The following is a 26877-nucleotide window of genomic DNA, read 5'->3' on the forward strand; positions in this document are numbered from 1 at the left end:
TCAGATGTGTTATCTTTTAAGGTGAAGGTGGGCCAGCTGCCACATCTGTAAGGAGGAGAAATCTAAGAGGAGTGTAAAGTTAGAGAGTCTACATAGAAAATTATTTCTCTCATTAAAGAAGTTCCCAGTTTGACAGTCACCAGAGCTCCAGGTTCCTTGTGCTTTTCTAATCCATATTGTAGCACATGGCTTTCATACTGAGAGTCACCTCATGGTGCAGGCTGGCTGCTGGAGCTCTAGCTATCACTTATGTGTCCCAGAATTAGAAATGAGGGAGGAAGAAAGGAAGGATGAAAGGGAGGGAGAGAGGGAGGGAAGAAGGAAGGGAGGGAGGGAGGAAGATGGAGGAAAGAAAGGAGGGGAGGAGGGGTGTGGTCAAAAGGGGAACACGCTCTTTCTTTCTAAGCAAGCTTTCCAGAAGCTCCACACAACAGTTCCCATAGCATCTCTTCAGCCAGAACTTAGTCCCATGGCCACACCTAGGGAGACTAGGAAATGTAGTCTTTGATCTAGGTGAATTACAACCCTGAATAAAACTGAATGAAGCAAAGGAAAATTGATACTGGTTAGCAACCAACAGACTCTGTCACAAGAGAAATAGAAGCCTTAATCAATTTGCCTTAGTTTGGAATGAATCCCACTAGGAAGTTGAGTTGAACCACTAAAAAAGGGCCGACTCACCACCCTACTCAGAACATAGAAAGACTCCGAACTCTCCTTTAATGTCACTCATGAATGTCACCATCCTGTTTTGGTCCCTAATTTCCAGTCCCGTGTTCTTACTTCACACCAGAGCTTTTTGGAGGTTTAGTTTCTTGTTCTCTGATTCTGAAATGTCATCTTATATGCTGACTTTAGCATCTAACCAGCTTCTTTTGAATCCATATTTGACCTTGGCTCTCTGGGCTTTATTCACTTTCGTCTGTCATTTAGAGAAGGGGTACCTAACTTGGAGTCCAGGTTGCAAGAGGAGAATCTCCTATAATTGCATACAAAAATGATGTGCATATCCTCATTTTCTTCCATAGCTTTCCATAGGATTCCCAAAGGCGTCCATGACACCAGCTAAGTTAAGAGCCACTGCTCTAGGGTGAATTTCAAGGCCTTCTATAAGGCTTTGGGCACAGGCAGACTCCCAGTTGTAAACACGGTTCAGGATGGGAAGGTAGGATCGGAGAAGTGTCAGAAGTAGGGAACATCCTGTTAGCCCATCTGTCAGGCTTAGCTGAGGATCAACAGCCATGGGCCAATCTGTCAGCTTCCAAGAGAGGATGTCAGGACTAAAGCCATGAATCAGGATAAGCTTGGTGTTAGCTGTGGGATAACTGGTCCTTTAGACCTAGACAGGGACTGTCAAACAGGATGCAACAAGGCCAAGAAACAAATGCTGGATTCAGCCTCGTAAGCTTCCTCACCAAAGTTGGAAATGGTATCTAACATCTTTGTTTCCTCAGTATATAAGATGCTACCTGGCAGAGAATAGTCACTCGATAAGTATTTATTGAACAACACTGAAAGAAAATTTTAGCAACTAGGAACCTGGTATAGATAAGGAGACTGAAATAGATGAGATCAAATAGTCTCATGATCAAACTCTCTAGACTCTTCCTCCTAATCCTGAGCGTAATGGCCTATTCCTGGTCCTTGGGTAGAATCACTAATTCATGCAAACCTGGGACCTAAATTGATTTATATCATGAAGCGGACCAACCCCCTGGCCTTCAGTGCCATCCATCCTCCCTTCCCCCATGCGGTTCCTGCCCGGCCATCTAACACTGACTTGACTCCAACTCAGCTTTCATCTAATCCTCGATAAGGTTCTGATATTGTGGTGTATGATTCCATTTGTTCCTTGCCTTTTCCCAGAGAGCCTTCTCACTCGGTATTGTGAGATTCCAGCACGCACACTGACACCAGTACCTCTCCACCACACACACATTTTTGCCATTCCAACATTTGCAAAACTCAGTGTGGCACTATTGATACCACATTTGTTCAAGAATGGTTAGAAGCACATCATGAGTTTGCCTCTTGGTACACTCAGCAGCACAGGCTAAACCAGGAATCCTTCTCTTCTTCTTCCTTTATCAGGCCATCAGACATGAGGGAGTGTTGGTTGCTACGGTGATGGGGCTCAGAGCAGAACCAAAGCATGATTGTGACCTCCAGAGGTGATGGTAACTGAACACGATTTCCAAGGGTCCTCCTCCTAAATTTCAAGGGTCCTCCCAAGGAAAATGGACATATTCTTTTTGGAAACAGAATTCTTCTACCAACAGATATATCCTGAGGGTCCTCCAGGATCTCTTTGTTGTCTTTTACCCTTTGTCCTCTTTTACCACCAAGTGATTGATTTGATTGCTTCCCCCCCCCACACAATGATCAAAACTTAGTAGCTTCACCTGTGTCTTATACAATTGTTATTTCATCCTTGCAAACAGCTTTTCTAAATCATTAAGCCAACAAGAATTCCCATTAGTCCTCGGTATTGGCATTCAGCCCAAACACCCTAATCAATGATAAAGTCTCCCCATATCACTTGGCTGAGTCAATCTAGGAATCTCTCTTGAGCAAGCATGGTCTGAGCTGAGCCCACAATAGGCTCTAATGCTTAAGAATACCAAGCAAAAAGAAGAAAGACAAAGAGCCTCAGAGTCAGTAAATATCTTTTTGTTTTCTGGCTTAATTTGCGGTGGATGGACCTTCTCTGATTTCTCTTAAACCCTATCCTTGGCACCACAATCTTGTTTCAGTGACTGGTCTACTTGACTGTGCTTCTGTTCTCAGTTGCTTTGAGAAGAGTATGGCTTGCTACTTCTAAATCAGTTTGTTAGAAGACAAAGCTAGCCTGCTCAGGTATCTGGTACCCACAGTCAGCTGTGTATGCCAGTTGACTATCTTCTTATTATTTATAATTGGTAATTAGAAAATCATCACTTGTAATTATTCTTGACAGATATTGACTTCAGAGAATTATAGAACCATAGCTGTCCTTGGGGATTATTAGTAGAAAAACCATGTAGATAATTATATTGAGATCTTTAAAACCTGGGTCAATATTTCCAATTAGATTCACAGTTAGGTTTCAGATGTTTACATTGTTTTTAAAAGATAGATTTTGGCTCTGAGTTTTATAGATTGTATAAGTATGAAACTGGCAGTCGGTTTCGGTCAGTTGCAAACCAATTTTATGTAGAACTTAGAATACATTTTTCAATTAACATTTGCATCGTCTTACATCTTAAAGGTGAAGGAGATCCAAGAAAGTCATTTTCCTTCCTTCTATTTCTCTGGGTGGACCACATCTAAGACATTCCATTCAGATAAAATCTATTTTGTTGGTGAAAAGTCACAGGGCAGGTATTTCCACCACCTCTCTAGGTAACCCAGGCTGGTTTCTATTTTATGATTGGTGACTTAATACATTTCCAGGAAATAAATTGCTTTAGTGGTTTTGAGTACCTGTTTTTAGATCCCAAGTACAAATATTAAACCAATTATCTGTGTTCCCCAAATAAGTGGTTTGACTTCTTTATGATCATTTTTTCCCTCACCACCTTTTCAGGTTTACATATGAAATTGCACCAGTATTTGTCCTCATGGAGCAAATAACACTTAAGAAGATGAGGGAGATAGTTGGATGGTCAAGTAAAGACGGTGATGGGATATTTTCTCCTGGTATGTTTCTCTTTTTTCCTGACTCTCCTTGAGATTTGTGGCATGGATCCTTGGGATCCCTGAGAACCCTAAACCCAAAGTGAGTTTGTGGAAGAATCATGACCTTAAAAAGAATTTTTTTACAATACTCCTACCCTATCTTCGTCAGAGTGAAGGCTAGCAAGAATGCTGCATTATATACATACTATCTAACAGAGCCTATGCCTCACCTATACAAACTGACCAAGGTTGTGTTCAAATCATGCCACACCACACCAGTCTGTCAACAACAATTTGATTGGTCTGAGGATCAGTGAATCAAGATTATCAATTGACTAATCAATTGCAGCCAAAATAGTGTGTCTACTTTGAATCTCTAGTTTGATGTAGGTACAGTAAGAATCTTTAAAACAAGGGCAGATATTCTTAGAGGTAAGTAGGACTGTGGGATGGTATCAGAGATGGCATGATTGTTGTGTACAAGGGGAGGAGAAGAAATAAGAATTACAATTGTCCAGGCTATTCAAGTCAGCCATGAATTTGCCTGTTTAATTGTCAAGTAATTGATGCAAAAGTGATTAGTTTGTGTTAGCCAGCCATACCTAGATAGTTACCTCAGTTCTCCTTATGTCTTTATTTAAGTAAACACGAGTTTGGTTTTAATAAACTTAGAGTTCTCCTAAATGACTCAGTAACTCAGTTGAGCTGTTCTTTGAGAAGAGTATCCAGGCAATGTCACTGTTTCCTTCTGTAGGCTTCATTAGTCTCTCTTTCTCTGTCTTTCTCGTTCAGAGAATAGATTCATCTTTGTTCAGTAAATAGATTGAGCAGAAAGTGAAAGCAGGAAGGTTGTAACTCACCTGTCTCTTTGCAGCCACTGCCTTTGCCACCTCTTGTATTTCTGTTTAGGCTTCAGGTGGAACAGGCATTGGAGTACATGAATCACCTCCAGCCAAATTGCCTAGATGGCTTTGGTAATGAGTGTGACTACTTGTGTTCCCAAGGCAAAGGGGTCAGAGGGAAGCCCTGGCAATAGGGAAGCAAAAGCTATCCGGATATCGTCCCTCCCCTTTCTGACCTCCTCCCTTGTCTCTTAAGACACCAGCTCAACCTTAATTATTAGAAACAATAATGATGGAGCTCCACACCTCCCCGTGTATCCTCTTGCTCTTAGGGGGAGCCATCTCCAACATGTACAGCATCATGGCCGCTCGCTACAAGTTCTTCCCGGAAGTTAAGACAAAGGGCATGGCAGCTGTTCCCAAACTGGTCCTCTTCACCTCAGAACATGTGAGTTGGGTGCTCTTCTCATGGTTTATGGTGTTTTACAAGGAACTGTCTAACTTCTGACCTCAAACCTCTGTTGCAGAGTCACTATTCCATAAAGAAGGCTGGAGCTGCACTTGGCTTTGGAACCGACAATGTGATTTTGATAAAGTGCAATGAAAGGTAGGCAGGGGAGAGTGAACGTTAGGTTCTTGATGTATTAAATGTGTTCATCTGTTAAATTTGTTTTATTGTGCTTAAGCACTGACTCAGTACAGTGTGCCAAGCTGCTAATGGCCTGTTGAAAATATCCGATTAAATTACTTTTTGCTGCTGCTGCAGTTTTCCTCATGTGCAATCTCATTGATTCTTCATTTTAATTTCTCTCCCTTTCTAATAATTACAGGGGGAAGATAATTCCAGCTGATTTAGAGGCAAAAATTCTTGAAGCCAAGCAAAAGGTATGTACCCTGTGGCGCACCTGAACTCTAGCAAACACAAAATTTTAAAAATACTTTCTTTCTGCCCTAGACAATAAAGGTCTCTGATAATATAAGAGATAATTTTGTTGTTTTTCTAAAATTATATTCTCAGGTATTTGCTTATTTCCAACTTCTGAAATGATTTCACTTTAAAGCTGTGTCTATACAATGTCATTTTTTTTTTTTAAATGAGAAATTCAGTCACTAAGCCACTTGTCCTACCTTTATGATGCCAAGTGATTAGTTTGATGTACTTCAATAAATCCACTACCCAAGCATCGGGAAGATACAGCCTAATTGAGCCTTTTACTTGCTACTTGTTAGGTATAATTTCAATTTAACAAATACAAATACCATTTTAGCTTTAGGCTTCTGTTTAGCAAAGTGCTTCCATGCCCTGGAAGATGGTTCATGGTACTTGGTGAATCAGCCTTAAGAAATTCTATCAAACAAACAAACAAAAAGTCTCAGAGAACAGATGTACTCCCAAGGGACTGCCAGGTAGCTGTCAGGCATTTACCAACTTGTTGTTTTGGTTACATCCTTGTACCGCGTTCTCCAGCTATAGCTGTTTGTTTGCTGGTCAGTAGAGGAGATGGATAGAAATGTCACTCAGACTGAGCAAGGGTCATAGGTGGAGCTGGACTTGAAAAAGACGTAGGATTCCCAGATTGCCCCAAGTCTGTCTTAGCTCTATTACTCTCCTTACTCGTTTATTTCTTGTTCACATCAAAATTTTACTGTGCCCACTATTCATGAATATTTCAGCTTCCGCCGTGTTTTAAATAAACAAACGATGCTTCAGGATAATGATTACATCAATACACTTAGAACAACATAGCTTCGGGGCGCCTGGGTGGCTCAGTCGGTTAATGTCTGACCTTGGCTCAGGTCATGACCCCACAGTTCGTGGGTTCGAGCCCCGCGTCGAGCTCTGTGCTGACAGCTCAGAGCCTGGAGCCTGCTTCAGATTCTGTGTCTCCCTCTCTCTCTACCCCTCCCCCACTCATGCTCTGTCTCTCTCAAAAACAATCGTTAAAAAAAAAAAAAAAAAGGACATCATTGCTTCTAAAATATATAATACCCAGATGATGTTCGGAGCTACATGCCCATCACTCTAAACACTTATTATTACTCTTTCCTGCTTTACTATTTGCCATAGAACTTACCACTATGTGGTAAGTTCTACTTACCATACTGTATATTTTGCCTGTTTAATTTTGTCTGTTGTCTGTCACTCCCCACTAGAATGTTAACCCATGAAGACAGAAATCTCCATCTGTTGCGTTCACTGCTGTATTCCCCTACAGCTCTGCAGCAGGCCTGGCACGTAAATGTCACACCAAAACTATTTGTTGAATGAATGAGTAAATGGGCCAACGAAGAATTCTCCCAGACATAGGATCTGACACCACATACGCTTGGCTGATCTCTGCTGGAAGGAAATGCTACTGCAGTTCTACTTCGTGTGGAAAGGAGAAGGTTGAAAAGACTAATCAGCCTGTCTCTCTTCCCTTCTAGGGATATGTTCCCCTTTATGTCAATGCAACTGCTGGTACAACTGTTTATGGAGCTTTCGATCCGATACAGGAGATTGCAGATATATGTGAGAAATACAACCTGTGGCTACATGTCGACGTAAGTGCCATAACTCACAGAGCGGCCACTCCGTCTGGGGGTGGAAACAGCTCCACTTTATGATTTGCCACAAGTGGCTCCCAATGCTCCAGCCAGCCCTCTCTCCGCATCACGTTAGTTCAGCCCTTCTGCAGCCCCCACCCCCACCCCGTCGGCCATTCACGCCAGGTTTGCACTGCACAGCTGTGCATCCCCTGGGACTCATCCAGCTCCTCCCTGGCCCACTGCTGTCTTCTGTGGTTCTTGTGAGGGTACAGCCCCCACCACCTTTCCAGCAAACTTTTGTCTAGACAAATGGCTACCGAATGGAAGATAGCTGGTTTCAGAGGGAAAAACATACAAGATACGGTATATAGAAAGTAGCCATGAAGCTGGACTCTCCGCCCTCTGCTTCCAGTCCAGCCATTTATGACCCTTTTCTAAAAACAAACATGTATCTGCTACATGTAGGAAAAATAAGGCAGTGTAAGGACGGTATTCTCAAGTAAGAGATTCGGTCCCCAATTTTGCCGGAAACACACACATTTTCCACGTGTGTGACTGGGTGTATTTTTTCCCTTCTTCTCTCTCCATTCTCTTATGGAGATAACTTCTCACAACTGGACAATTGGGTAATCTGCCCAGTTCTTTGAGCACATAACTAACAAAGGCTGTGCTCACGTCCCATGGTGTCCCCGGATGCTCAGTAAACCTGCATCGGGGCGCCCGCAGAAATGTCTCGCTCTTGTGGGACCTCCAAGCCTGGCAGAGCTGCTACTTTCTGAATTTTTTCAGGAGCCCTTAGAATTCTACCCCAGGGAGAATCGGATGGCAGCCTCCCGTCCTTCGCGTCACACCCGGAGCCGTGCTGGGGCTCATGGAGTGCCCCTGGCTTTCCACAGCACTTTGGGCCTTTGGGTCTTGGCACCATTGGCTCAGACCCGACTTACCTGTGTCAGTCACACAGCCGCTCTTAGGTTAACCTGAAGGAGCTTTTGAAGAAGTGACGAATGATAAATAATTACAACTGCCACTGGTTGAACAGTCAGTGTGGGTTCCTTTTGTCAAACAGACTTTCGTTTTTCACCATTTACATTCTGTCTCATATTTTACTAGAAGTGTGGAGTGATTGCTTTTGCATTCTTAAACGTCTCTGCTCCCCTTCCCTCTTCTGTCTCTGTCCTCACAGGCTGCCTGGGGCGGTGGGCTGCTTATGTCCAGGAAGCACCGCCACAAACTCAGTGGCATAGAAAGGTAAGGACCTGAGCTCGGGCCACCTTTCATTCAGGCCATCAAGCATGCTGTGCTGCCTGGTCCACTGATGTTCCCTACCCCGATTCCCAATGTCTTATTTCAGTCTGACTAAGCCCACATCGGGTCAGTAGGCGTTCATTTGAGCAATTATCATATGCTAGGCACTGAAAAAAGAAAAAAAAAAAAGATTCCCAGTCAAATGAGTCCTCCTGAGTTCACAAATGAGAGAGAGAAAGACATGTAAACACTGATACACAATGTGATAAGCACTACAGTGGATGTGATTTCTGGGTGCCCATGTGGTAGGGAAGAGAAACAAAGCAGTGCAGGGATCTTGAGGCCAAATGAGAGGCTGCCAAGGGCACAGAAAGGGGCACTGATTCATTTCATTCTTTTGTCTCATTAAATTCACTGCTGGGAAAGGGGTAAGACACTTAGTGGATCTAACGAATTTACTTTTCTTGTTCACCGTTTAAGTTCAGTGGGTCGTCCTAAGCCAAATACGATTTTCTTTTTCTAACTGGTTCTACTTTTTATTTTTCCTGGCCCAGTATCTGAGCCATTTCTACAGAAGCTCCCAAACTGAAGCGCCCCCCCACCCCCACCACTTTGTTACCCGTTCTCCTCAGTTTACTGATTTCACTTGGTGGTCAAAGCCTTTGGCATGTTTGGATCTTGCATCCATTGGAAATGGCAGTCCCCTCTCCTGTCACCTACAGTGGCTGAAGAGGCAAAGAAGATTTCCCAGAGGAGGAGGGAGGCATCAAGACCCATCTGGGCTTTTCCCCAAATACTCATTGCTGCCAGGACACCTCCACCTGGACATTGGGGAACCAGGACTCTGCCCCGCCAGCTATAATTAAGGCTGCCTCTTGTGCTCACATGCTATAGCTAACCTGGCACATTTTGTGTCAAGAACAGAAGCTTCTGATCAGAGAGAATGCAGTCATAAGCCAGATATGATTTTAACCTGACTCCAATGTATTGATCCAAAATGAACTCATCTTGATTCATTTATTCATTCAGCAAATATTTGCTGAGCACCTGTCAGGAGGCAGGCAGGTATGGATGTGAACACTCAGTTCCCTGCCTCAGTCCAGCCATCTGTGGCACTTTTCTAAAAAATGTGTAGCTGGTACACATAAGAAAAATAAGGCAGGGTCCAGAAGGCATTATCAACTAAGAGATTTAAAATCTTCCTGAAGCTTACTGTCCAGTAAGGTAGATGTTCATAAATGAAGACACATTTAGTCTGTCTCATAGGAAAGAAAAATAAAGTGGGGTTAGATAACAGTGAGGACAAGGTATGCAATTTGAGACAGGGTAGTCAGAGAACCTTCCTGAGGACATGATATTTCAGTGGATACCAGGATAAAGGGAGACAGGAAGCAAGGATACATAAAAGAGTATTCCAGGCGGCGGAAGGGCAAGTGCAGAGTCCGTGAAGTCCAACTGTTCTTGGCAAGTTGGAGGACCATCCAAAAAGGCCAGTGTGGCTGGAGCAAAGTGGGAGAGGTGAGAGCAGACCAAGGTGGAGAGGTAGACAGGCAGTAGGGAAAGCATGCCAGCGGCTTCTCCCACAGTAAGGACTCTGGCTTGAATTTTAGCTACCTCTACTGTGCCTCTCCCCTTCTGGTTCAGTTTTGAAAGGCCAGTGTCAAGGTGAGTGGGACTGGCTCTCTGAAGCATAACTCTATGACGCTGTGACCTGGAGGATGATATATTAAATGTAGATGAACGAGGGGCGCCTGGGTGGCGCAGTCGGTTAAGCGTCCGACTTCAGCCAGGTCACGATCTCGCAGTCCGTGAGTTCGAGCCCCGCATCGGGCTCTGGGCTGATGGCTCAGAGCCTGGAGCCTGTTTCCGATTCTGTGTCTTCCTCTCTCTCTGCCCCTCCCCCGTTCATGCTCTGTCTCTCTCTGTCCCAAAAATAAAAATAAACGTTGAAAAAAAAAAAAATTTTAAATGTAGATGAACGAGTCCAACTGTGCCTTAGATTTCTCAGGCAATCTCCATTTTCCATCTTTGAGTCAAGGAAAACCTAAACATTTTGCACAGACTTTTCTAACATTTTATTTTATTTATTTACTTATTCTTAGTTTATTTATTTATTTTGAGAGAGCACGTGCACCCGACCTGGGGAGGAAGAAGAGAGAATCCCACTCTCCACACTCGGTGCAGACCCGTCTTGGGGGCTTGGTCTCATGGCTGTGAGATCATGACCTGGGCCAAAATCAAGAGTTGGATGCTCAGCCAACTGAGCCGTCTGGGCACCCCCTAACATTTTAAAGCGTATGTGTCTTCTAAAGGAAATTGAAACCATATCATATCTTATTACTTCACATTTGTAACAGCAAAGAATCATTTACTTCAGACCTCTAAGACATTCAAAAAACCATTTAAGACATTTTATGAGCTCTAAATAGAGTTTTTTAATGAATCAGTGAATGATAGCTATGAAAAAATCCATTAGGAGTACCTGGGTGGCTCAGTTGGTTAAGTGTCTGACTTCGGCTCCAGTCATGATCTCACAGTTTGTGAGTTTGAGCCCCGCGTCAGGCTCTGTGCTAACAGCTCAGAGCCTGAAGCCTGCTTCGGATTCTGTGTCTCCTTCTCTCTCTGCTCTTCCCCAGCTCGTGCTCTGTCTCTCTCTCTCCTTCAAAAATAAATAAACATTAAAAGAAATTTTTTTAATTGATTAAATCCACTCTTTTAAATACGGATCGACACTGATGATTTTTACTGAAATAAACATTTAGTAACCTTTTCTTACAATTCTTCACATGTCTCTTTCACAAAGGTTAACTTATTATGCACAAAGGGGAAAAGTACTTCAGGCCTAACTTCTTCTTGAAACACCCAATAGTCACATATCCACTAAATTATTTTCCGTCTAAAGGACCTTAGCAAGATGAGGAGGTTAAAAATTCACAGCAAGGATTTAGCTCTAGGGGAAACAGAGGCAATAGAATTCAGAGTCAGTTGCTATGTCTGGGGAAAGCATCCTTCACAGATACTAAAGTGCAGAGCCCGGCTGTGGGCCGGGCCATTGGGAAGGAGTCCGTAAACCACTGAAGCAAGGTAGCCAAGTTTCAATCATCATACACTACACTTAGTTGTCTCTGTAATGTCCTAGCTAGTGTGCCCCTTAACCATTTTACTGTGTCTGAATGACTGATGTGGTTGCTAGGAGACTGTGCTTGGTGAGCTGTCATTGCAGCCTAAACTGGCAATATCATCCTCATTTGGCATTTCAACAATGCTGCTAAGTATTCAAAGTCTAGAATGATCCGATCGTTCCTTGCTTCATAGTACCTCATAAGTAGTGTCGCTCTTCATAGTACCTTATAAGTAGTTAGTTAGGTCAGCATCACCAGCCCATTTTGTAAATAAGAAGGGGAAGGCAGAAAGAAGCCAGTCTGTTGCCCAGAGGGATGCAGGCTGGTGGAAGAGTTATGAGCACGGGCTCTGCAGTCCGTCTCCCCGGGTTTGACTCTCAGCCCCAGCCCTTCCCAGCTATTCGGCTTTGGGTGATGTATTTCACCTTTTCACTGCCCGGTTTCTCCATGTAAAATGGAGGCGATAATAGTCGCTGCATCACAGGGTTGGTGTGAGAAGTAGATATTTCAGGAATGGTTCTTAGAATTTTGTATTTATTCGCTCGTTTATCCTTTGTTAAGGATAACTTCTTATTTTACAGATAAGAAAACTGAGGCACAGAGGAGTTATGTTACTTGCCCAAACTAGCAAATGTCAGAGCCGGGATTCAGACTCAGGCAGTCTGGCTCCAAAGCCTGACTCCTTAACCATGATACCATAGTGATAGAATGCCTGTAAAGCTCTCGGGACAATAGGACACATAATAAATGTTCTTCATAAATGTTAGTTATTGTTAACAGCAGTGATTTAGAAGAGGCAGTCTGCAACTTAGGCCCCTAAGACTGCCTGCAAAATATTTGTTTACTCCTTGATTAGTCAGTTTGGGGGACTAGGCATCTAAAACATATACCGATTCTGGTTGCGGTGGGCGGTGTTTTCCTCAAGAGGACGGTTGCCTCTTGCTGACTCCTGCACCTTCTTCTCAAAGTATCATGTGCTTCTTGCAGGGCCAACTCAGTCACCTGGAACCCTCACAAGATGATGGGCGTGCTGTTGCAGTGCTCGGCCATCCTCGTCAAGGAAAAGGTCTGTACTCCCTCCAAAGATGAGCTGGCAGCCCGAATGTCCTTTACGAGGCACAAGAAAAGCATGGACTGTTGTTTTATTTTTATTTGTTGGACAGTACTTGACGAACACACAAGACTGGCAGCACCATTGAGACAACCATTGCTGTTCCTTCCTGCCCTTGTCTCTCAGCCTTCAGCCAACTAGTGCCTCCCGTTGTCTCCTGCCCTTCCTGCCCTTCAGTACTCAGGACCCTGTCAGTGACAGAAACTATTAGGGCACTTTTTCATTGCATGTTCCTTCACGTTTGTATAAACAAAAGTGAGCTGCAAACTCTCACCTCAGTGAATACAAAAAGGGCTCACTGGAACCTACTGCAGGTTCTTAGCATGAGTTTGTGTTCCCAAGAGCTGAAGTAAATTAGGTGGAACAACAGCTGCAAATGTCAACTTAGGGCAACTAGGAATGTTGGCTAAAAAGCTTCTGTTAAATGAGTTAGTTCTTTAAGCATCTAATAATAAGACCCTGCTCTCAAAGCACTGTTGCTCCAGTAAAATGTTTGCACACGAGGCATTCCAAAAATCTGTCTCCAGTTTGTAGGAGCCAGAACCTGCCCAGGCTCTTACTCCTTTCCTAATAGAGTGTCTGGTAACGTCACAGGAGATCCTGGAAAAGACTAGAAGACTTTTGGGGTGGGAGGGGCACTTTTGGGGAGGAAAATTCTTCATAGCTTGAGACTGTCCTACTCCCTGCAGGAAGTTTATATCCCCAACCTTTACCCACTGAACACCATAGCACTTCCCAGTCTTGGAAACAACCCCAAACACCCCACACACGTTTCTAAATGCCTCTTAGAGGCACGGTGGGTCCCTTGTGGTAAGCATCTGAGACAAAAAAAAAATCATTTTCTAATCAGAGTGACAGAGAGAAAGGGGCAAAGGTTTTTCCAAGGGTGGTTTTCAAGAAAGACATCAGAACAAATGCAAGGCCTCATAAAGACTTTAAAAGAAAGTTGCAGGTGATCCCAAGTCCCTCCTTCCTACCTACCAGCCCTGTTCCAAAGCCACCCACGTCTCTGACCTATGAATACAAACTTGTCCTATGTCTTGACCTATGATGCAAATTTGTCTTGATTTGCACGATAGGGTATACTCCAAGGATGCAATCAGATGTGTGCAGGATACCTTTTCCAGCCAGACAAACAGTATGATGTCTCCTATGACACTGGGGACAAGGCAATCCAGTGTGGCCGCCACGTGGACATTTTCAAGTTCTGGCTGATGTGGAAAGCAAAGGTACGAAGGGGTGAATTCAGGAAAGAGAGCAGAAATGCAATTTGCACAGGCTGGCTGGCAAAAGACAGGCAAAGGTGTATCACAGATAATTTAACATGTGTGTAATCGATATCTAGATAATTGAGTTAACCGTATTTTCTGTTTGCGAATGAGATCACTTTATCCCTTATGTCAAACTCTCCCTCCTTCCATTCTGTGTTCTCAGTTTGAATTAACACGAAGTTTTCTTGTAACTTCCTCTTATAACAACTAAAAATTATGCCAAAAAAGGACTTCCACTGCAATCCTTAGGGATGCTGAAATTATTTAGTGCAGATGTAGAGAAAGAGATAGAGATAAAATTACTGTGTCATTCTATGCAGAACCCTGAATTTCTTATGAGGACTCGAATCATGGGTTATATGTGACAGTTTTTAGTTCTATTTAAATAATGGCTTTCTCATTATTTGTACTTTTTATGTTATTCTAGAAAATGCATATTTTATTCTGAGAAATCCTGCTGCTAGGCTAAGGCATGCTGTGTCTGCATTTATTAATTTTTCAAGTTGCATTTCTGTGTCTAGGAACAAAAAGCAAACTATTGGAATTTCCCCCTAAATTTGGGTGAGGGAGATTACCATTTTGACTATTTGTTTCAAAAGTATTTTTATGCAATCAAGTAAAGGCAATTTTCATTTCACATCTCTTTATTGCCACTGTTGTTTTTACTTACCTACTGTAAATTAGTTTTAATAATTTCCACACTTGAAACTGTGTCTACTAATACCAAAACAATGAAGTTTTCCAGTGATACATCTCATCTAATGTTTCTTCGGTAGAAAGATTTAATGGATTATTAGTTTTTTTCCCTCATTAAGTCATTTTGTCTTAATATAGAAATAGTCTGAATATGACTTCTACCACCAAGTAATCATGGGTATTTTAAGCATATAAATAGCCATGAACTGCAAGAAGAGAAGGAGCCCTATCGTTTAGAAATATAATGGCCACGTGGCTTACATCAGTAATTTGTGTCTTCATTTTGCCTGACAATAACCTCTTGAACCGTCTGCCGGGAGTTCGGCTCATAGCGAATCGGTTGCTGAGATGAGACCCTGGTGCAAGCTTCTTTCTCAAGTGGAAAATAGACTGGACAAGGTGTACACTCAACAGTGACTACTTGGGGAGGCTCATGCTTTGCCTGTGTTGGACTCTGCCCAGGTCCATTAGCAATCCACAAGCCAGCCTTGCACGTCTGCTCCCCTTGTTAACACTGACCCACTCAACAACCCCCATGCCGCTGTTATTAATCAGCCGTGCTGGTTTTTGAAACTCATGCTCAACCAGTTTGTCAATAACTGGAGCTGTTGGAATCTCAGGGCATGTACGGAGACCAATGGCTTCCCCATCTGCTTGCCTGCCTATCACCAAAAAGGGATATGATACTGTTATATGGAAGATAGCCTGCCAGGGAGTTTGGGGACATGCTTGGCTAGGACTTACTGCTGGGAAAGGTGGGTTCTAAAGTAGTATTTCTCAAACCATTTGTGGTGAAGAACCGGTTGTTTGGGTTTTTTAAATCTATCATGGACTGATACAGTAAAGATAAATTACTAGAAAAATGAAAGTAAAAAGTATATAAGGCTTAAACATCAATTTTTAAAACTAGATTCAGTAGACATAAAATTACTCTGTCAAAATTATATTAAGGTTTCTTACTGCTTAATCTCAATTTCTTTTTTTTAAGTTTATTTATTTTGTGGGGGAGACTGTGAGTGGGGGAGGGGCAGCGGAGGGGGGAGAGAGAGAGAGAGAGAGACTGTGAGTGAAAGGGAGGGAGGGAGGGGGAGAGAGATATGAATGAATGAATGAATGAATCCCAAGAAGACTCCATGCTGTCAACACAAAACCTGAAGCGGGGCTTGATCTCACAAACCGTGAGATCATGACCTGAACTGAAATCAAGAGTCAGACGCTTAACCAACTGAGCCACCCAGGCGCCCCTCAATTTCTGTTCTTACATTATCTTGCACCAGTTACAGTTTGTGGACTGTCCTCAATCCATAGGCAACAATTTGAGTACCACGATCTCAAAGCAAACTAGCAACAGGCTTCAGATCCAGGCTGTGAGTAACTAGAGGGAAGCTAAAAGCCCTATTGACAATAACTACCCAGAGACTAGAGTGCCTTCAAAAGAGAATAGACACACTTAATATTATTGGGTGCAGTGCTGTGAAGAAACTGTACTCATTTAATTAAGCAGTTCTTTTTAACCATCTCCAAGAATACTCTCGTGTATTTTCAATAGATAAGGTCAGCATAGCTTTCTCAAACGCCTGTCACAGGAAAATACAACCCATCACCAACAAACATGACTTTTCTTTTTCTAAACCAGGGCACAGTGGGATTTGAAAATCAGATCAACAAATGCTTGGAGCTGGCTGAATACCTCTATGCCAAGATTAAAAACAGAGAAGAATTTGAGATGGTTTTCGATGGTGAGGTAAGTTGTCATCATGGACTAGATGCACCGCATTTCCAGAAAATCTAATGAGGGATGCTCCTGAAGCCATATTTTCTCACATTGCTGGAGGCTACTTTTGAATTTTTGTCTTTATGCACTTTTCATTTAATTCCCTCTGTGTCTATGAACTTTTCTTTTGATAGCTTTGGAATGACTTTTGCCATTTGCCTTTTCTAAAATTGTCCAGCTCTTGACCAGTCCTTTGCAGACAAGAAGTCTTTCCTTGGCATGTTTGAATCCTTTATCTTTCCTGGGTGTGTATTATCAATCATTGTGTTGAACTTCGTGATAAGTATTTCTCAGTTCCATGAAGCTTATAAGATGGGTATATCCTTGTCTTCTAAGACTTGTTCTAAAATGAAGTTCTACTTTACATAGATTCATTATGAGGAGAGCAAGATAAAATTGCTTCTGCTCTGAGTTCATATCCACATTACACATAATAAGATCCTTGTCATACAGGTATTGACTGAATCCTTGCTTTGTGCCAGGCCCTATGCCGTGAACTGGGTTATACAGTAGTGACCAAAACAGATATTGTCTCTGCCCTAATGGAGCTCTCAGTTGGATAAAGGAAGTTGGAATAGGAGCCAGTATTTAATAAAAGGAAATCCACTCATAACCCATTATAATATAACACCACCTCCATTCAACTTAGTCTATTTGTCAGGCAGCCTAAGCTATTAGGAACACACTAGAGAGTCACCAGACGAGGACGAAAAAGCCCTGAGCAGTTCAACTTAATGATACAGTTCTCATGCATTTCACCTATGGGACCACACTTGGATCATTTACACTATTTTAAACATTCTACTAGCAGATTAGAGACAAATGTGCTGTCTCAAGCCAGTTAGAGGAAGGCACAGTGATAGCAAATAGCAGCCTAGGAAGGAAATTGAAAAATTATGTCAAGAATACAGAAGAACTCTAAAAGGATAGGAGTTCTTAGAACAGAGACACTAAACAGTTCTAGGCATCTCAGTGAGATCTGTCTTATGGTTTAGAGCTGGTATTAATATTCATTACGATAATACTGACTAATCAACGAAAGATTCAGAATTAATATAATAAAACTCACAAAATATTCACTATCAAAATAAACTGTGTCCAGCATCTTCTATATATGAGGCACTACAAAATGGCAAGATGAATAATACTCTTTAAAAACTACCCAAATGTAATGATTTTTTAACAGTTCAATATTTAAAAGTGGTAAATATAGTCATCTAGAAAATTGGTTATGGGAAACCGCTCTCTTGCCAGATATGACTGGACAAACTAGGTATTGTTCTCCCTAGTATAGAAATAACAATGCTTTCAAAATGGACTTGAAGCCTTTTTTTTTTTTTTTTTTTTTTTTTTTAATGTGTGTGGGATTTTTTGTTTTGTTTTGTTTTCTTTTTTGGTCTGAGAACCTTCCACCAAGGGTACATAGGGGTTTGGGAATAGCTTTCTTTCAAGTTCTCATAGTTTTCTGTTTTGTTTCTTTGTTTGTGAAAATTTCTGCAGCCTGAGCATACAAATGTCTGTTTCTGGTATATTCCACAAAGCCTCAGGGGCATTCCAGATAGCCCTGAACGACGGGAAAAACTACACAGGGTATGGACTCTTTTCTTGTCTCATCTAACCCTCTGCAATTTCTCTGGCTGGTCAGAACACTTTATGTGTCCTTCTAATGGAAGAGAAATAAAAAATAAAGACTTGGGGTAGTAGGGAGCCATCTTGTTATATTCTTTTTGGCTCTGGATTGTCCTCTTGCTGTGATTCAGATACAGCGGGAACCTCTAAAGGACGCACCCCTGTCTCAGTTTGGTGATGCGGTATGCAGGGCAATCGAATGATATGCGTATTCCTGGGAACTTCTGTATTAAACTATGTCTATTAACATATCTTTTAAGTTCAAGTCTGCTCTAATATTGCTTCATTCCAGTTGATTTCTATATCGATTTTATTATTTGTAGTTGTTGGTATTAATACTTAATTTATATAATATTTTATTCATCTAACGAATATTCATTGAGCATAATCTATGTGCCAGGCAGTATCCTGGGCTCTGGATTATTCAGAAGCCTTAATTTGTGTTGCAGCCCATAAGAGTTTTTTGTTTTTGTTTTTTATTTTATCATTGTTCTATGACTGACTTTTGAAATTCAGTCACACAGTAGTTTCTGAGGGAATTTATGATAGGATAGACTTAGTCATTGGGTACTAACCACTGAAGAAACTAGAATATAAAATATTTGCTTTTATACCAGTACAAGTGCAAATAGCAAAACGTATATTGCTCTTTTTTTCAACTAGGAAATGGTTTGCATTGTTAAGAGAGTTGTGTTAATATTGGTCTTGAGTTTGGTTTCGTGTTTTCCGTCACAAGGTGGCCCCCAAAATCAAAGCCCTGATGATGGAGTCTGGCACGACCATGGTTGGCTACCAGCCCCAGGGGGACAAGGCCAACTTTTTCCGGATGGTCATCTCGAACCCAGCTGCTACACAGTCTGATATTGACTTCCTCATCGAGGAGATAGAAAGACTGGGCCAGGATCTGTAATTGCCCTCCATAGAACATGAGTTTATGGGAATCCCCTTTCCTTCTGGCATTCTAGAATAACCTCTATAAATTGCCAAAACACATAGGCTATTTCACTGAGGGAAAATATAATATCTTGAAGACTACTGTTTAAACATTACTTCAGCTTGTTCTAGTATGTAGGAAATAATGTTCTTTTTAAAAAGTTGCACATTAGGAACACAGTATATATGTACAGTTATATATACCTCTCTCTGTATATGTATATGTATGTATAGTGAGTGTGGCTTGGTGATAGATCACAGCATGTGTCCCCCTCCAAGAGAATTAACTTTACCTTCAGCAGCTACTGAGGGGCCAAACATGCTGCAAACCTGCTTGCCCAACAACCCCAGGGAAAGATGTTTTTCAACATGTTGTGTCATAGGGACCAAGGGACATACTGTTGGTGAGAGTTGACTTTGTTGTCAGTGTTTCTCCTAACTAAAGTGATGACAGATGAGACAAAGTACCACTAGATGACAAGAGTCACACCCTCCCCATTAGTATCCTGTGAGGGGAAAATTGTAGCAGAGTCATTGTTACAGGTGTACTGTTGCTGTATTTTTGGAGACTAATTTGTGGAGATTGTGTATATTTCTGTTGTCTGACCTTTGGGGGGTAGGGGAAGAACACATGTAATGGTTTCAATGACTGTTTAAATTGTAGGTAAATGAAATAATTGCTTATTTATATTCAGAGATTTACCATGTTAAAGAGGCATCTTGTATTTTCTTCCCATTTGTAATGTATCTTATTTATATATTAATGCAGTAAGTTCAGAAAACTGTTTATGGTATTTTCGTGGATTTGTGAGCCAAAGAAAAAAGATTAAAATTAGTGAGACTTGTATTTATATTAGAGTGCCCTTAAAATAATGATTGAAGCCTAAGTTTACTGTCTGTAAGAGAATTCTGATACTGTACATAGAATCATCTATACGGAAATCCCATTACTTAAATAGCATCTGGTCTTCTATTACTCTCTCCGTCTGGCTGTGTGTCTGGTGTTCTCAACGCTTTTCTAGTAACTGTTGGATTATAACTAGATCTCCTGTAATTTTGTAGTAGTTCATGACCAATCTCTGTGACTCGCTTAGCTCAAACCTAAGGCAACGTTTCCGAAGACCTTCTGAAGAGCTCCGATAAACTGACCAGGCTCACAACTGTTTTTGAGGAAAGGAAATTCACACTGTGCGTTTTAGAGTATGCAAGAAGAATATAAACAAATAAAAATATTCTCCATGGAGAATTGGAACAAAATTTTCTCCTAGTTTGTGTTTGATACACAGAGCTTTCCAGTGATGGTTACGGGTCACCACAGCCCATCCCCTTTCCACCAGCTGACTTTAGGTGACGGTCAGTAACCTTCTTAAGGGTATTGGGACTCAACCCACTGTCATAGGTGCCCGACACCCTGATCTGTACAATCATTATGACTGTAATTAAATAAAATTTGCAATTCAAGCCTAGAGAAAGAAAAGCCATCCCTGTTTCTCTTTTTCCTATTTGCATCTTGGAGTTCCATTCATGCAGTCATTCGACACATGTTTTCTTCCTCTGTCGCAGCCACCATTCTAGGCACCGGGGTTACAATAGAGTGCGTGGCAGACAAAGTTTCCTTCTAGTAGGGGTCTTACAGCATTTGGCATCTGTGGTATCTGGATACTTCTAAGATCACAGAATCGTGCCTCACTGCTGCTTATGCTTGAGCAGTGGGCCCAATTCACTTTCTCAGGAAATACGTTTTGGTGCTGGATTGTTAGGAAATAGGGCCCATTTTCTACAACATTCTATTTAGCTATAATAATACCATTTCACTCATTTGGAATACAAGGAGTTCTCTATTCAGCACACACAGGGGTTAGATAAAAGTCCTTTGTAATGAGCATCCTGACTTCACATGTAACTGTTGTAGTAAACAGAGTCCCACGGGGAGATGATCACAGTCACTTTATTCTATCTGCCACTGTTCCTTCAAATCCTCTCTGTGGTATGATTCTTTCCACGCCCCTGTTTGAATTCAGGTCAATCCCAAAGCTTTGCTGGCCTCTCAGTTATAAGAACAGTTTCATCTTAGCAACCAAATGTCCAGCTCAGTGTAGTAAGACTTCACGTTTTTATACAACAGGGACCCTCCCTCGGCCTGACAGCGTTTTAGGCTGCAGTCCCATAGTGGCATGGGGAGAGGGGCTGGTGTTCAGATAAGGTCAGCTTCTCTTTTTACTCTTTCAGCTCATCTCTGCTCCCTAGCTGCTGCGTTTCCCCTAGAGGCAGAGGGATTAAAGTAACAGAGGCACAATTTTAGGTAGCTGATAAATTCTCATCTAGCATCAGGGCCTCTGGTCCATGAGAGTTTTTTTCTCATGGGACCATGAGGTAGGGAGGGGGTAGAATGGGGATTTTTTTAAATTAAGGTAAAGTCAAAGATACAATAAAATTCGTTCTTTACAGTGTACTGTGTATAGTGTTCTGCGAGTTCTGACAAACCCATTCAGCCACATAACTACCACTACAATAAATTTCCCCACGTCCCTTTGTACGCACCACCTCTCCCAATCCCTAATTCCTGGCAACTTCTGGTTTGTTTTCTGTCCCTAGGGTTTTGCCTTTCCCATCATGTAAATGGAACCATATAATATGTAGCCTTTTGAGTCTGGTTCCTTTCACTTAACACAATGCATTTGAATCCATCCATGTTTTGTCTGTATCAGTTGTTAATTCCTTTTATTCCTGCATAGTGTTCCATTTGTATGGATGTGCCAGTGTGTTTATCCATTTCCTCACAGAGGGAAATTTGGGTTGTTTGCACTTTGGGACGATTAAAATAAAGTCGCTCTAAATGTTAGTATGCAGACTTGTGTGTGAACGTAGGTTTTCGTTTCACTTGGGTAAATGCCTCAATATAGAATTGTTAGATCATATGGTAAGGGTGTGTTTAACTTTACAAGAAACTGCTATACTGTTTTCCAAAGTGGCTGTACTGTTTGGCATTCTCACCAGCAATGTACCAATTTTCCAGTTGCTCTGTATTTTCGCTGACAGTTGTTCTTATAAATTTTGACAAATTTTAGTCTTTCTTTTTTTTGGTTATGGTTTTATTGAGATATAATTTACATAACCATATAATTCACCCCTTTAAAGTGATAACTTCCTGGCTTGTAGAATATTCCCAGAGCTTACATCCATTATCACAATCAATTTTAGAACATTTCTATCATCCCAAAAAGAAGCCTTGTACCCATTAGCAGTCATTCCTCATTCCCATACAAATATTCCCTCTAGCCCCTGGAAACCACTAATCTACTTTGTGTCTACAGATTTGCCTTTTCTAGACACTTCATATAAATGAAATCACACGAAGGTGGTCTTTTGTGACTGACTTCTTCACTTAGCATGTTTTCAAGGCTCATCCATGCTGTAGATTTATCACTACTTCATTCCCTTCATAGCTGAATAATATTCCATGTAGAAATATACTACATGTTTTTTAAGTTTATTTATGTATTTTGAGAGAGAGAGAGAGCACACGCAAGTAAGGGAGGAGCAGAAAGACAGGAAGTGAGAGAATCCCAAGCAGGCTCTGCAACGTCTTCGCAGAGCCTGAGGCAGGGCTCGAACTCCTAAACCCTGAGATCATGATCTGAGCCCCTGAGCCGAAGTTGGATGCTTAACCACCTGAGCCACCCAGGTGCCCCTATACTCCATTTTATTTATCTATTCATCAGTTAATGGACATTGGGGTTATTTCCACTTTCTTGGTCATTGTAAATGATACTATTAGGAACATTTGTGTGCAGGTTTTTATATAGACATACGTTTTTGAACTAATAGTGGTATCTTGCTGTGATTTTCATTTGCTTTTTTATGAAACACTTTTGATGAAGTCAAGGTCTTTCCTCCTGAGACCGCTTAGGACTCATGCTCAGCGCTGGCCCTCTTGACAATCTACCCTGTCCAAACCATTTGTTGGGAGCCCTTCTCCCCATGCCGTACTCTTGGGTGGTGTCCCTTTTATTTATAATCAGTATGTGGGGGGACCCTGTGTGGCTCAGTCTGCTGAGCATTTGACTCTTGATTTTGGCTTAGGTCATGATCTTCTGATTTATGGGGTTGAGCTCCACTTCAGGCTCTGCCCTGAGCATGGAACCTACTTGGGATTCTCTCTCTCTCTCTCTCTCTCTCTCTCTCTCTCTCTCTCTCTCCCTCCCCCTCCGCCCTGCTCCTGATCCACACATGCATGCACTCTCTCCCTTTCTCTCTCTCTCAAATAAGCTTAAAAAAATCAGTATGTGGAATATATAAGGAGGGTTTTTGTGTGGTTTTTTGTTTTTACTTTTCTTTTAAACAGGCAAGTAAAGGATAAATAATAACAGAATACTTAAGTACCCACTTCTCAGCCAAAGAAATAAAACATTATCAGTACCTTAGAGCTGTCCAACCCATCATGAACCCTTTTTACCTGGATGTTTCCTCTTTCCCGAGAAATAATTGCTATTCTTTTTTTTTTTAATGTTTTTTTTTTTTTTTAAATTTTATATTTGAGAGAGACAGAGAGACAGAGAGCGAGCAGGGGAGGGGCAGAGAGACGGAAATAGGATCTGAAGCAGGTTCTAGGCTCTGAGCTGCCAGCACAGAGCCAATGCGGGGCTTGAACTCACAAGCAGTGAGATCGTGACCCGAGCCGAAGTTGGATGCTTAACCAACTGAGCCACCCAGGCACCCCAGAAATAATCACTATTCTGAATTTTATGTTAACCACTCCCTTGTTTTTCTATGTAGTTTTACCACATGTATGAGTCATTATTGTTTAGTTTTACCGGGTTTTGTACTTTATAGAAATAGAGTAATACAGAATATATGTAATTCTATGATTTGTCTTTCTATTCAACATTATGATTTTGTAGGACCAGAGCTAACCTATAGGGGGTCTTTGTACAGTTAAAGAAATTAAAAAGGCACCGCTCCTCCCTTCAGGGACAGGCATCCCTGTGCTAGTGTAAAGCTTGGCACATAGAGCATGGAATAAATTTCCGTGCCTACTGAACCCATGGCCACAGCTTGCAAACACAGCCTTACATGGTAGCTTCATGTTGTTGAGATTTACCTTTGATGATGGTTCCAGCTGGGATTCATCCACTTTTATGACTATTCTATTGTATGAATATACTGCAGTTCGTTTATCCATTTGACCAGGGGCGGATATATGAATTTTTTTCCAGTTTCCTGCCTTTAGGGCCAATGTTGCTATGAGCATTCTTGTACTTGTTGGCTGGTGCACATGTTAAAAAAAAAAAAATTCTAAGGCTTATGCCAAGAAGTGAAATTTCTGGTTCACATTGCTGAACTTTACTGAGTAAAGCAGAGTGGTCATACCAAGTTGCGCATCAACCAGAAGTGCACATTTTTCCATAACCTCACCATCATTCGCTTTAATATTTTTGCCAGTCTGGTGAGTATGAAGTAGTATCTCGTGGTATCTGTCTTACCCTGATTAAAAATGAGGCATCTATTCACATTTTTATGAATTATTTGTGTTCTCCCTTCTATGAAATGCCTAAATCATGCCCTTTGTCAATTTTCAATTGAGTTGTTTGTCTTTTTCTTATGATATTTAGAAGTTCTTTATACATTCCAAGTAACTAATTCTTTTTGGTTATATGTTTGGCAAATAGCTTCTCCTAATTTGGAGCTTGCCTTTTCATCTGATTAATGGTCTTTTTTGAGATACATAAGTTCTTAAATTTAATGTAGTAGAATTCATCAGTACTTATCTTTACATTTTCTGCATTTTTTGTGTCTTAAGAAATTCTTCCCTAACCTAAAGTCACAAAGATATTTTCATATGTTCATTGGCTTCTAAGTATTATCATTTTATTTCACATTTAAGTCTTTAATTTGTCTTGAACTTATTTATTCATTTTTTTTTTGTATCTGGTTCTTCTTCAAGAGTGAGAGCTATTATTAGCCCTTTACTCTTTCATATAAATTTCCATATAATTTTAGAATCAATTCATCAAGATCCCCCCCCCCACATAAAAAAAAAACCTATTGGAATTTTATGGAATCTGTGGATCAGTTTGAAGAACATCAGCATATTTTCAATATTGAATATAGTAACCATAAGCATAATACATATCTCCATTTAACTAGGTCATCTTCAGTGTCTTTCAATGAAGTTTTACAATGGACATGCACGATTTTTGATAGATTTATTCCTAGGTGCTTTATAGTGTTGTTATTGTAAATAGCATCTTTTTTTTTTGTTGGAATATAATTAACATACAGTATTATATTAGTTTCAGGTGTACAATATATGACTTAATGATTTTATGTTACTCAGTGCTCATAATGATAAGTGTATTCTTAACCCCCTGGTTTATTTCACCCCAAAATGGCATTTTTTAAAAATTACATTCTCTAACTAATTGTTGCTGATGTATGAAAATGCAATTGTCTTTAGGGTAATGATTTTGTATCCAGAAAGCTTGCTAAAACTCAAATAACTTTAGTTTTTTAGTGTTTTCCAAATTGAGAAATATACCATCTATGGATAATGACATCTTTATTTATTCCTTTCTGATCCTTATACCCCCTTTCCTTGATATGCTGCACTGGCCAGGATACACAGTACAAAGCAGAAAAGAAGGGTTGGTAATGGGCACCCTTGCCTTAATCCTGATATTAGAGGGAATGCTTTCATTGGTCACCATTCGTTTTGTTTCCTTTAGGTTTTTTCATAGATGCCCTTTATTGGGTTAAAGACATTTCTTTTTATTCCTAGTTTGCTAAGAGTTTCTGTAATAAATAAATGTTTAATTAATGTGGCATTACTCATAAACAATTTGTTTTCCATGTCTTTTTTTTTTTTAAACTAAAACAGTTGACAATTTTATTTTCACATTTCACAGCACAAATGAAAATTGTTTTTTGTTTTTTTGGTTTTTTTTTTTTTTTTGGTCCACTATTCCCCTCCCAAAATCATTCTCTCTTTGATATGAAGAAGGAAGAAGTCTTCCTTGTCACGTTGTTAGAAAACACCCAGAGGGGTGCCTGCGTGGGTGGCTCAGTCAGTTGGACCTCAACTCTTGATTTCGGCTCAGGTCATGATCTCATAGTTTGTGGGTTTAAGCCCCGTATCAGGCTCCCTGCTGACAACACGGAGCCTCCTTGGGATTCTCTCTTTCCCTCTCTCTCTGGCCCTCCCTGCTTATATGTGTGTGCTTGCTCTCTCTCTTTCAAAAAGAAAAAAACCAAACATTAAAACAAACACCCAGAGTCACAGCACCATGGTGTCCTGGTGAAGTAGAACAAGTAATATAAAATGGATATAAAGAGGCTCCGGCTTCAGGGGCTTGTGTGGCTCAGTCAATTAAGCCTCCGATTCTTGGTTTTGGTTCAGGTCATGATCTCTGGGTCATGGAATCAAGCCCCGTGTAAGTCTCCACACTCGTGGAGCCTGCTTGGCCTCTCTCCTGCTTTCTCTGCCCCTTCCTCTCTCAGTCTCTAAATAAATGAATAAACATTAAAAAAAATTTTAATTAAAAGAGGCTCCTATCTCTCCTTATCTATCTGATAGAGTCATTTATTTATGAGAGTAGAACTGCTCATAAGTTACCCAGTTTTTATGGGTTTTTTTATTGCTTACCCTCAACATTACCATTTGAAAAGTTAATAATTTTACTCCTCATGAATCATATAAGAGCATTTGAATACTTTTACTCTGATCATCATCCTCTCAATATATATGCCGTTGTTAGCTAGTATCTTAGGTCTCTCTTTTTTAACAGTACAGTCTGTATATTATTAATAGTTTTATTCGATAGATTTTTGCTTAGTTATATACACATATTTACCACTCTATTTATGCATGATACCTTCTTCCATCTCAGACCTTCCATTTGGGTAATTTTCTTTTTCCTTGATCTGCATGCATTTGAACTTTTCTTTATTGAAGCCTTTTAATAGCCCCTGTCTGAGAATGGGCTAACTTTACTTCCTGGACATCATTTGTGAGGCTGGCTTAAAAGCACATGATCCAAGTGATTTGCTGCTTGAAGCTGGAAAGGGTAAC

General features: G+C 40.9%; 1 protein-coding gene across 4 annotated transcripts in view; it reads left to right on the forward strand.

The window, feature by feature from the left end:
* The window catches only part of GAD1 (glutamate decarboxylase 1), a 42549-nt gene extending 22274 nt beyond the window's left edge, over positions 1 to 20275 (forward strand). For all 4 annotated transcript variants that reach the window (XM_045480161.1, XM_045480163.1, XM_045480162.1 and 1 more), the window contains 11 exons: positions 3566 to 3678; positions 4832 to 4947; positions 5027 to 5106; positions 5330 to 5384; positions 6927 to 7043; positions 8212 to 8276; positions 12383 to 12461; positions 13586 to 13735; positions 16110 to 16217; positions 17748 to 17837; positions 18613 to 20275. In XM_045480161.1, the coding sequence (XP_045336117.1) occupies positions 3566 to 3678; positions 4832 to 4947; positions 5027 to 5106; positions 5330 to 5384; positions 6927 to 7043; positions 8212 to 8276; positions 12383 to 12461; positions 13586 to 13735; positions 16110 to 16217; positions 17748 to 17837; positions 18613 to 18786 (1147 nt within the window). In that variant the 3' untranslated portion in view covers positions 18787 to 20275. The remainder of the gene's footprint in view (positions 1 to 3565; positions 3679 to 4831; positions 4948 to 5026; positions 5107 to 5329; positions 5385 to 6926; positions 7044 to 8211; positions 8277 to 12382; positions 12462 to 13585; positions 13736 to 16109; positions 16218 to 17747; positions 17838 to 18612) is intronic.
* Positions 20276 to 26877: the final 6602 nt, after the last annotated feature.

This window comes from Leopardus geoffroyi, chromosome C1 (genome assembly GCF_018350155.1).
Source record: "Leopardus geoffroyi isolate Oge1 chromosome C1, O.geoffroyi_Oge1_pat1.0, whole genome shotgun sequence".
Classification (NCBI taxonomy): Eukaryota; Metazoa; Chordata; class Mammalia; order Carnivora; family Felidae; genus Leopardus; species Leopardus geoffroyi.